We start from the raw sequence: 12,142 nt of genomic DNA on the forward strand, positions 1-12,142 counted from the left end.
ATGATGGAACCATTTTCTGTGCAACGGAAAATAATTTTAGGTCTAACAATGAGTGGATTTTAGATTCGGGTTGTTCGTATCATATGTGTCCCAACAGGGACTGGTTTTCAACATATGAATCAGCTGAAGGTGGAGTTGTCTTAATGGGCAACAACGCTGTTTGTAAAGTTATTGGCAAAGGCACAATCCGGATTAAAATGTACGATGGTATTGTGAGGACGCTCACAGATGTTAGACATGTTCCAGATTTGAAGAAAAATCTCATCTCTTTGGGCACTCTTGAGTCTATCGGGTGCAGGTATTCAGGTGGAGACGGAGTTCTCAAAATTACTCGAGGAGCTCTTGTTGTTATGAAGGCACACAGATCTGGTACTTTATATATTTTGCAGGGATCTACTGTTACAGGTGCTGCTGCTGTTTCAACATCATCTTTGTCAGAAACAGACATCACCAAATTATGGCATATGCGTTTGGGGCACATGAGCGAAAAAGGCTTAGGCATACTAAGCAAAAAGGGACTTCTTTGTGGTCAAAGTACCGGGCCATTGGAATTCTGTGAACATTGTATTTTTGGGAAGCAGAAAAGAGTCAGCTTCAGTTCACCAGCAATTCACAAGACAAAAGGTACTCTTGATTACATTCATTCAGATCTATGGGGTCCTTCTCGTGCTCCTTCTAAAGGTGGTGCCAGGTACATGTTGACTTTCATTGATGATTATTCAAGGAAAGTTTGGGTATATTTTCTTAAGCATAAAAATGATGTTTTCCTAACTTTCAAGCAATGGAAAGTTTTGATTGAGAAGCAAACAGGAAAACACATTAAGCGGTTGAGAACAGATAATGGCATGGAATTTTGTGGAGGTGAATTTAATGAATTCTGCAAGAATGAAGGAATTGTTCGGCATCACACCGTCAGGATGACGCCTCAACAAAATGGTGTGGCTGAACGTATGAACAGAACGCTTTTGGAGAGAGCAAGATGTATGATCTCCAATGCAGGGTTGACAAACGACTTTTGGGCAGAGGCGATCAATATGGCCTATTATATTGTCAACCGTTCTCCTTCTGCATCTCTTGATTTCAAAACTCCTGAGGAAGTTTGGTCAGGTACTCCTGCTGATTACTCCAATTTAAAAGTTTTTGGGTGTCCAGCATACATGCACGTGAATGATGGAAAATTGGAGCCTAGGGCTAAAAAGTGCATTTTTCTTGGGTATGCTTCTGGGGTGAAAGGATACAGATTATGGTGTCCTGATCCCAAATTCCCAAAATTTGTAATCAGTAGAGATGTTACTTTTGATGAATTGTCTATGTTATCTTCCAAGAAGGAGTCTTCTAGTCCTTGTACTACTGATAGTACACAGAAGCAGGTGGAGCTTGATATTGGCAGTTCTGGTCCTTCTCAGACCAAATCTTCTATTCAAATGCCAGTAGATACACCTGAATCTACTGTTGAAGATAGTTCTGAAGAAGAAGAGTATTCCATAGCCAGAGATAGACAAAGGAGAGACATTCGACCACCACAAAGATATGCAAATTTAGTTGCATATGCTTTGTCTATTACAGAAGAAACTGATACAGTTGGTGAGCCTTCCACCTATTCAGAAGCAGTTTCTTGTGATGATTCTGCAAAATGGTTGATTGCGATGAATGAAGAAATTGAATCTCTTCATCGTAATGAAACTTGGGTTCTTGTAAAGCCGCCGTCAGCTAAGAAAATTGTTGGTTGCAAGTGGGTCTTCAAGAAAAAGGAAGGTATTCCAGGGGTTGAAGATGCAAGGTATAAAGCACGATTAGTTGCAAAGGGCTATAGTCAGGTACAAGGTGTTGATTTTAATGATATATTCTCACCTGTTGTTAAACATAGCTCTATTCGTGTTTTGCTTGCTTTAGTAGTCATGTATAATTTGGAGTTAGAGCAGCTTGATGTTAAGACAGCTTTCTTACATGGCGAACTTGAAGAACAAATTTATATGAAGCAACCCCAGGGTTTTGAAATTGAAGGTAAGGAAGACCATGTTTGCTTATTGAAGAAATCCTTATATGGATTGAAGCAGTCTCCAAGACAATGGTATAAAAGGTTTGATTCCTTTATGTTGGGTCATGGTTATTTGAGAAGCATGTATGATAGTTGTGTTTACTTCCGGAAGTTAAATGATGGTTCTTTCATTTATTTGCTGCTTTATGTTGATGACATGCTCATTGCTGCCAAGAATTTGTCAGAAATTCACACTTTGAAACTGCAGTTAAATAGTGAATTTGAAATGAAAGATTTGGGAGCAGCTAAGAAAATTCTTGGCATGGAGATCAAGCGAGATCGAGGAGTAGGGAAATTGTTCTTGACCCAGAAAAATTATCTTGAGAAAGTTTTGGAGCGTTTCGGCATGAAAGATGCTAAACCAGTATCTACTCCTCTTGCTAGCCATTTTCGGCTATCTGCTGCTCAATCACCAAAATCAGATGAAGAGAAAGATTATATGGCACGGGTTCCTTATTCCAGTGCAGTCGGCAGTATTATGTATGCAATGGTTTGTACTCGTCCAGATATCTCACATGCAGTCAGTGTTGTTAGCAGATATATGTCTTGCCCTGGTAAAGCACATTGGCAAGCTGTGAAGTGGATTCTCAGATACTTGCGAGGTACTTCAAATGCATGTTTGGAGTTTGGAAGAAATAATAACACTTTGGTTGGTTTTGTAGACTCAGACTACGCTGGGGATCTTGACAGGAGAAGATCACTTTCAGGCTATGTATTTTGCATTGACGGTTGTGCTGTTAGTTGGAAAGCTACTCTACAACCTGTCGTAGCTTTGTCTACTACTGAAGCAGAATATATGGCTGTGACCGAGGCAATCAAAGAAGCCTTGTGGTTGAAGAGTTTATTTAGCGAGCTAAGTCTATATCAAGGTGTTATTGATATTCACTGTGATAGTCAAAGTGCCATACACTTGACTAAAGATCAGATGTATCATGAGAGGACGAAACACATTGATGTGAAGTATCACTTCATTCGGGATATCATTGCTGAGGGAAAAGTCCTTATTCAGAAAATCAATACCAAGGACAATCCAGCCGATATGTTTACGAAGCCTCTTCCAGTTTACAAATTCAAGCAGTGCTTGGATTTGATTGGTATTCATTGTTGGTGATTTATGCCCATTGGGGCTTATGTGGAGAAGGTGGAGCAATTTTACTATTGTCGATAGTGGTACTCAAAATTATGCCAAGGTGGAGATTTATTAAAGTCAAGCCACAGCAGCAACTCTTGACTTCTTGCTGCAGCCGCAATTCTTGATTCTTGACTGTGGCAGAATTTTGTAATCCCACATCGCCAGAAGCTGAGGGAATAGCCTCCATTGTTTCCTATAAATAGAGAAGGCCTTTGAGAAGTTTAAGTGCACCACTTAAGAGAGTTATATGGGCTATTAGCTTCTTAAGTCATTTAGCCCATTCAGTCAAATATTTTAGGCTCTCTTATTTTGAGTTTAGGAATATTTTCTAAACTCTTTTGTAAGTGCCTATTGGCCTAGGAACCACTTTCCTACGGTCTTTTGTATTTCTTCTTCATAGTAGAAATATTGCTCCTCCCTCGCCCGTGGACGTAGGTCAATTTTGACCGAACCACGTAAATCTTCTGTGTCTCTTATTTGCTTTGTTATCCGTCTTTATATGGTCGGTTTTACCGCCTAATTATTATATGGCTGGTATCTACCGCCTATCTATTATATGGTCGGTTATACCGCCTAATTTGTGCTAACTTGAGTTTGTCTATTTCCTGGCCCGGTCCTAACACACTCTAACTAGTAAATTTTAACCTCCTTTCCCGGTAACGGTTTATGGGAATCCAATCTATACTTGACTACTAGAGTTGTTTATTAAGAAAAACTTTGTCATTAACCTCAATTGACTTTTGACTAGCCACGCAATTTAAACTTTTCATTCTTTCATTTTCTTTTTTCATTCTTTGTTAAGGGAGTCTAATCTAAACTTCTGTTATGTGGAAGGCATTGCAATCTAGACTTTAACACTTACTTGGTAGTTATTATCATTAATACTTTTGATGACAATTAAAATTTGCAGTTTATGAAAATTAAAAATCCCCTACCCTGCTGGTTCCAGGAGGGAGGAGGGGGGTTGTGGGGGAATCGAGAAGGGGAGAGGAGGAAGAGGGAGGGAGGGAGGGATGGAGGAGGAAGAAAGTGGGAGGAGAAGAGAGAGAGGGGGGAAATCGGCACCGCCGGGGAGAGTTGGGTGTTGCAGTGGGGAGGGAGCAAGGAAGGGAGAGGGAGGGAAAAAGAAAAGGAAAAGGAAAAAGAAAACAAAAAGGAAAAGGAAAAGAAAAAGAAAAAGAAAAAAGAAAGTTTGTTTTTCAACTCTCAAATACACAAAAAATAAAATTTTCTAGCGTAGAACAATAAATTACAGTAGAATTTTATATAAACATCCAAAAATACACCATCCAAACACACTCTAACATGCTCATATGTCTATCAGGTTTTTCTTATCAAGAGTATAACTAGTTAAGAGTTTGTGGCATTTATAACCGTCTCTAAATAGTGTAAAACCATATCATTATAGGTTATTTGTATAATTTTGTAACAAAGATGCAAAACTTCAGTGTTCATTTTGGAAATACATGCTAGTGGTATTAGAATTACGTGTTGTTACTTGGTTTGAACATTTTAAATTTCATCTTATTGACAAAAATAAGAATAAAATACAAAAAATTAAAAATTAAAACAAAGTAGAAGATGCATAAAGTGTGTCTAGATAGTGTATTATTTAAAATATTATTTGAAATAATTACTATAATATTTTTTATGATGTTGATGTATGTAAGATAAAAACTTGGATGAAAATATTTTAAAAAAAAATTAGTTGGAAAACGTGTTTATGAGCAAACAAAATAATATTTGAAAAAAAAAAGAGAGAAATAACTTCCATAGCTATAAGAATGGGAAAGTTTTTAAAAAATCTAAAAAATTAGAATGAGAAAGTTAAGTAGCACCATTTTCTAAAGCAACAGAGTCACAATAGAAGAATTATTATTGCATCCAGAACCCAAAAAAAAATTTAAAGAAAGGATGAAATCCAAGATAGGTTACCAAGTCAAAGCTTCCAAAATCTAAACTTGCAACATACTATTAATGATTGACCGAGTCAATGTTAAAATCTAATGCTGAACTCCTTTCGGACTAAAGAACTAAGTCGACATACTCTTTTTTTTCCCCCTTTTTTGAGGGAACCCAATCTAAACTTGACTACTTGTGTCATTTTTCTTATTTCCAGTATGTTCTTTTTGTTGAAATACACACCATTGTCAATTGAATTTAGCACCGAAGTCGTTGCTATTATTATTATTATTGACAAAATCAAGTTGTTATTTTTTTGGTCAACTCCTTTGTTGTTATTTTTGTATTAAAAAAATAAAATTGTTCCCTTATTACCTCCATTTGTTTTTCCCGGTAAGGTATTCATTTTATTGATATCGCAAAAACAGAGCTTATTATGAGAAGTAGCAAAAGGCCAAACCAGCAACACCGTCCAAAGTACACTAATTGCAAACAACACCCAAGGTCATCAACTAAACAAAGAGAAAACTCACGGTAAGAGTATAAGATCAAAATTAATTCCATGCTATACTTTGTTAGTGTAATCTTCTTCCAAGAAGCTACAACTGCTCTAACCTCAGTGCTGATGGGCTGCTACATGGTAGGAGTAGCTGGAGTAGCTTTTTCTTCCTTAGTGAAAATTCTCTTGTTTCTCTCTTCCCATATATGACAGACACAAGATGCAAGAGACGACCTGACTATTTAATCAAGAAAATTTTTCCTAGCACAATAAAATCTGAGCCAAGACAGTTTAATATTCAAAGCATATGCTCCTCTGTATGCCAAATTCAAATTCTGCACATTTCTCTCCAAATATTTTCAACATAAGTGTAACATTTAAGACCATGTAACTTCTAACCAAAAAAAAAAAAAAAGACCATGTAACTTTATTTCATGGGTTAATTAGTGAAGGTTATAGAACCTTGGTGGTATATGTGATTAAGTTTAGAAGTTGGGGGACTAATTAATAATTTGGCAAATTTTTATATTGAAAGAATATGAGTTGGACCGCATTTTACTCTCTCTTACCCTTCGTAGTATTTCTCTCTAAAATCTCTCTTTAGTCCTTCTCTTGATCAAGGTGAAAGCTTCGTAGATCAAGGAGTTAGAATAAATGAGGTGCTTGGGATCTTTCTTTTTTCTTTTTAAATGTAAGTGGACGGTCTCAAATTCGAGATATCTTATTTGCACTTCCTCTCCAATACTACTTAATCCATCCTTCCTCCCAAGTAGTTAAGGTTTCACTTCTGACTTCTTTAACAGTCTTTTGCCTATTTGTTATTTTGTTGGTTAATTTAGTGGGACTATGTGATGATTTTAGAAATTTTGCGAGGAAATGATCAGTTGATGAAATACAATGATTTCATGATTTTATATTTGGAATCTTAATCAAAAGTGAAATGGGAAAATGAGTGAAAATCTTGAAGTTTGGATGAATTCTTATAAGTTGTGTAAGGTGGTGGCTTTGAGTACGTGAGTCCCATGGTTTGCAGCATGGTGATGGGCTGGATCCCATGCCAAGCTGGTTTGGCCCAGTCCCCATTTCTTCGTTTCCCTGTTTCGGCTTCGAAAATATTTCTTTTGCTCTTATTGGTCCCAGACTGAGTTGTAATTGACATATTGATAATTTACTCTATTATTAAGAGTTAGAAATTAAATTAGGCTTTAGCTGTTATAGGCATGAAAGATGTGTATCACAGGAATTACCTAAGTTAAGTTAGGTATTGATTCATTTTCACTAAGGTAAGTAGTTTTAGCACTCTCTAATGAATAAAATAGTTTTAAATGCCTGTGTTAATATGAAATTCCTCACAGAGTAGAGATACTTATAATTCTTTTGACATGTGAACTAATATGATAAGAATGTATATGAATATTTATGGAATTCAGATGCAACATTTGTTTCGCACTTTGAACTCATGATTTCTTGTTTACTGTCATTAGAACTAATTAGTTCTGTATTTCTGTCTGTCTGATCTATCTAGCGGGAAATGCTGGCCTCGCTGCAGGGTAACAAAATGTCACGATCAAAAGGTACTTTGTGAGGGCAACAAGTGCTTAATGTCATTTGTTCCTGAGCTGAGACATTTGTTTTAAGAGTACTACTACGCCCTTCATTTTCAAGCCTAATATGTCACCTCTCTCCCTAAAGCCAAAACTTTTTAAAATGTTGTATTCGTGCAACACATATCAAGAAAGTTTATCGGAACAACTGAAGTTTAGATCCTTTTAGAACGGTTTATCATTACAACACAAGTAGCTTCCTATCCCCAGCAATTCGAGTTTCCTCTCCAAAGCTTAGGCACAATGACTGACTTTTTGTAATCAAATCATATGAACACTGAAACAATGATAGTAGCAATCAATAACAGTTAACATATCCATAATTCAAGAGAAGGTGCCAATGGTTGTTACTTAGGCCCTGTTTGATAATCCTATTCAGCATTGAAACTTAATGGATTTAGATCTTAACATGTTCAGACGCGTTTATTGAAAAACTGAAGTTTAGATCTTTTCAGAACGGTTTATCATTATGACACAAAGTAGCTCCCTATGGCCAGCAATTCCATTTTCCTCTCCACTCCCCTTGAAAGCAATGACTGACTTTTGTAATCAAATCATATGAACTCAGAGACAATGACAGTAGCAATCAATAACAGTTAACCTATCCAAAATTCAAGAGAAGGTGCCAATGGTTGTGCTTAATGTCGTGATGCTTCTTACGTACTTGAATTCTTCAACACGACAAAACCTCAACTTAAATAACTGAACCATCAAGAAGGAGGTACAAGAAGAAATACTAGTTCTCTTCTTCATGATTATTTGAAAAGTATATCAGCTAGACCGTGAAGCATTCGCCTCCACTTACTCAAACAGGCAGTATCCAGGAAATGTCTTATTCTCCACGTTGATGAAAAGGAACGACATGTTTCAAAGGAAAAATCCAAGGATAAGGAAAAATGGCTACAAGGCTATGTTAAACTAACAATTTGACTAGTAACAGCAACACTACTGGAAAGGATCGATCTTACGAATTTGGAGGAAATATTTAGATATGCCGCTAGCTGTTTTAGATAACATAATATGTAGAAATTATTATGTTGAACTCAAAGATTGATGCTGGTATTACTATTATATATGAAGCATATATCAAGGTGCTACACTTCAGTTCATTGATACCAAACTGATATTTCAGTTTGCCATGTTATATCTGGTACATTTGAGAGTTTGAAAGACAAATCTACTAGGCAAAGCTTTCACTGAAAGTACTACTTAGTCATCCATCTGCTCTATTTCTAAAGCAAAAAAGCTACATAAGGGTGCCGTTGACTCGTCAGAAGAACTACTATCGCTGCTTCTTTGCATGGATATGGGTGAATCTGGAGGGTAAAATGACGGTTTAGGGGGCAACTTTAGGCCACTAGCATCACCTTCAAGCATTTCTAAGACTTCTCTCATTGAAGGACGATCTTCAGGTGTCATCTGTGTGCACCACAATGCAATCAAAATCAATTTTCTTGTAATTGTCTTTTCTTCTTCAGTTGCATGATCTCCGATTTCCATTTCCTCCACCTGATCGAATTTGTCATATATCCATGAAGGGAAATATATTTGACTTGAATGCTCAGCATGCTCATCCACATTTCTCCTCCTTCCCGCCATCTCCATTAGTAACTTTCCATAGCTGTAAACGTCTGTCTTGTTTGAGACTCTTCCAATCTTTTTATAGAATAGTTCCGGGGCCATGTAACCTAATGTTCCTCTCACGGCAGTAAGAGTTGCAATACTCTTTTGCATCGGGTAAAGTTTTGCAAGTCCGAAGTCTGAAACTTTTGGAACAAAGTTCTCATCAAGTAAGATGTTATGTGGTTTAATATCAAAATGCAGAATTTGCATATCACACCCCTGATGCAAGTATTCAATGCCACGAGCAACCCCCTTTGCAATCTCACAAACTTGTTTCCAACTCAATGGAGAACCATTCTGACAATTTGAGAAAATTAACTTGTCTAGAGAGCCATTTGGCATGTAATCATACACTAGAGCATGTTTTGAGCCAGAAACACAAAATCCCACTAACCGAACCACGTTCACATGGTGTATTCTTCCAATAGTTGCAACTTCATTGATGAAATCTTGTCCATTAGCTTTTGATTTGTTCAACATCTTGACAGCAACTGTACCTCCACTGCGCAATTTGCCTTTGTAAACCAAGCCATAGCCTCCTTCACCTAGTTTCTCCTCAAAATTTTTTGTCATTGTCTTTATTTCTTTGTATGAGTACCTAATGGGCATGAGGCTGTTGTTTGCTTGTAGGAAATCTTCTATTGTATCATACCTCGATAAATGCCTCCGACGACACCGATAAAGGAGGAAAGCAAACAAGAGGATAACGCCAATGACTTTTATTGCTGCAATAAGCACAGCTGAAATAGAATAACAAAACAATGATTGACTGACTTCTAGTATATTCCAATAGACAGAGTTTTCAACTATAAATCAGATGCCTTACCCGAAACTATGCCACTAAAATCAAAGTAATCTGCTTATAAAAGAAAAGTTAAAGGATTATAATGGAAATATTGAAATAGAAAGAATCTGATTGATTAAAGAATGATTTTTCTGTAAATCAAAGAAATCAGATTACTCACATGCATATCTATATGGGCCGAAGACATGTCGGTAGACGAATTCGGAGATTTCTGTCAATATGAGAGCCACATCGCCTAAGTACAAAAGTCAACGTCAATGTCCAATTGGATGCTTGAAAATCAACTTTTATTAATTGCAGCTATTTCACACTCATGTGCGCACAAGTTTCAAATTACCACAACAATTAAAAAGAAAATAGTTTCAAATTACTACGACAATAAATTCAAAGCATTTTTGTTTTGCATGGTTCAAAGTGAAAATTCAATAATTCATATGTTTGCTGGGATCATAACACAAATAAACTTTGTCTAAAATCCAACTATTCTAATTTGACTGTGTTCCTATATATTTTTGTTTGCTAAAAAGATTTGCAGCAACAAATAAAGACAAAATAGCAGATGATCTAGAGGGAATTGAGGTAGATACGGTTGTATACATTTACATTATTTTAGTAGTTGCTATTGATTGGGACATCAAATGTTTGTCCAAGTGCATACTAATTACTATGAGAAAGCATATAATAACTGCACATACCAAACAAAAAACATGCCTGCCCCACGTTCGACTTAACAAGAAAATAAGATCTTAAGCAATTCGTTACACGAATGATGTATCAAATACAAATTTCCAATATACGGTAAATGAGGTAACGGTACTCTTCTTGTCAACACAGAATATTTCTGAACTTCACATCACTCGTTCAAAACAAAACGGATTAGTAAAATAAACATTCCGTGGGGCGCCGGCGATTTCTAACTTCTTCTTTTTTTTTTTTGGAAAATGTGTTTTGGGTAGGGGAAGGAGGGTTGTGAAATCTCAGCCACTGAAGACGGTCTTTGGAGTGACGTAAGGAGAATGATTTTTTTTTTTTTTGATAATAACGTAAGGAGAATGATGAATGAAGAACATTGGTAGAGAAAATAAAAACTAAACGCAATAATTAAAATGACTACAAGGAGAGGCTTCCATTAATTGATTTTCTGTGTTAAAACAAAAATAAATAAATAAAATTTTAACGGGAGTACAATAAGCACTCATCACCAAATTTAAATTATATCTAATTTATTAAGTGAATGCGAACAATAATTATTATTATTTTTTCAAATCAGTGTACTTACAAAGAAAGGATCTCCTCCTCATGCTGGACAGTGCTAGGAACCAACTGAGCTCAAGGCCATTGGACAGAAGATTGTGGATGTCTTGAAACGAAATATCTCCTCCTGTTACATTAGGGAGACACCGCCGGTCTACAGGAACTGTCTTATAGACAGTGCACGACTCTTCAATATCAGATGCCACCACATTTTTGCCCACCACAACATAGCTGTAATGATTTGCAGTGATATTACAGGAAGCAGTGTCTACATAAAGAGGATATTTCGATTTCACGGGATTTTTACAGCTGACAAAGACCAACGAATGGACTGAATGGGGATCAATCTCCATGCGGTAATCTCCATGTTGATAGTAGTCGTCGTATGGACTGAATGGGTAGAGTGGCAGAGTAGAACAGTTGTTCTTTTGCACCCCAGGATCAAATATACGAAGTGTCTGTTGCTCATAATCAATACTGTTCAACTCCACGGAAAAGTTATACCGTTTCTCCCGATGGATACCATCAACAACGGGTAGAACAGTGCGATTATCTTCACAAGAGAATTCAATAGCCTCAGGGCACAAATCTGGATCATCACCACTAAATTGAAACGGGCACTTTAAATTGATGTCGGTGCCCCCGCAACTGGATGGGCTATGGTCGCAGCTTGTGTGTCGATCACCATATCTCACACAAAAAATATCAGATGTGATCCCAAGCAGGAAGAAAATCGGGATTAGAGACAACAAAACTGCCAAAATCTGAAGATAGAGCATACTTGTTACACACTGACTGAGTGAATTTGAGAAGGGCTCTTTAATTGGTAAAGAGAATAGGACCAGAGGTCTCAAAATTAATTTATTGAATATCTCTTTCAGAACTGGGCCTTATTACTGACTCAGTGATGCGACATAACTCCTCATTTTGAGTTGGATATAAATTTAAACAATAAATATATGATTAAATCATTTTTCTTTACAAAATAATATGTAGTGCACGATTGTGGGATCAATAGCTATTGATAGTTGATCGATTATTTTTCTTTGATTATATATTCTAAAATTAGGATTATTAACTTTTTTTTATATTCTTCTTCTGCATCTAACTTCATATTTTATCAATAGTCAAAAAAAAATTAAAATATGAATCTATTAAAGACTATATTTACCTAATTCTCATTATCCTTACCAATCGCTTTAACCAAATTTTGCAAAATTTCACAGCAAATGAGAGCAAGCCTAAATTCTAATTAGCCAGCTTTGATATCTCAACATCTAGTTCT

At 36.3% G+C, this 12,142-nt stretch overlaps 1 protein-coding gene across 2 annotated transcripts; it reads right to left on the reverse strand.

Moving 5' to 3' along the window:
* Window positions 1-8,212: 8,212 nt before the first annotated feature.
* Window positions 8,213-11,725, reverse strand: LOC113775197 (rust resistance kinase Lr10-like). 2 transcript variants are annotated; one of them, XM_027319967.1, is made up of 4 exons: window positions 10,883-11,724; window positions 9,764-9,838; window positions 9,625-9,654; window positions 8,213-9,538 (listed from the first exon to the last, which is right to left on the reverse strand). In XM_027319967.1, exons 1-4 carry the CDS (start codon window positions 11,634-11,636, stop codon window positions 8,385-8,387), a joined length of 2,013 nt encoding a protein of 670 aa, XP_027175768.1. In that variant the 5' UTR covers window positions 11,637-11,724; the 3' UTR covers window positions 8,213-8,384. The 2 variants fall into 2 exon arrangements, with proteins under 2 accessions (XP_027175768.1, XP_027175769.1); XM_027319968.1 differs by lacking the exon at window positions 9,625-9,654 and having other exon boundaries at window positions 10,883-11,725.
* Window positions 11,726-12,142: the final 417 nt, after the last annotated feature.

Source organism: Coffea eugenioides, chromosome 6 (assembly GCF_003713205.1).
Source record: "Coffea eugenioides isolate CCC68of chromosome 6, Ceug_1.0, whole genome shotgun sequence".
Taxonomy (NCBI): domain Eukaryota; kingdom Viridiplantae; phylum Streptophyta; class Magnoliopsida; order Gentianales; family Rubiaceae; genus Coffea; species Coffea eugenioides.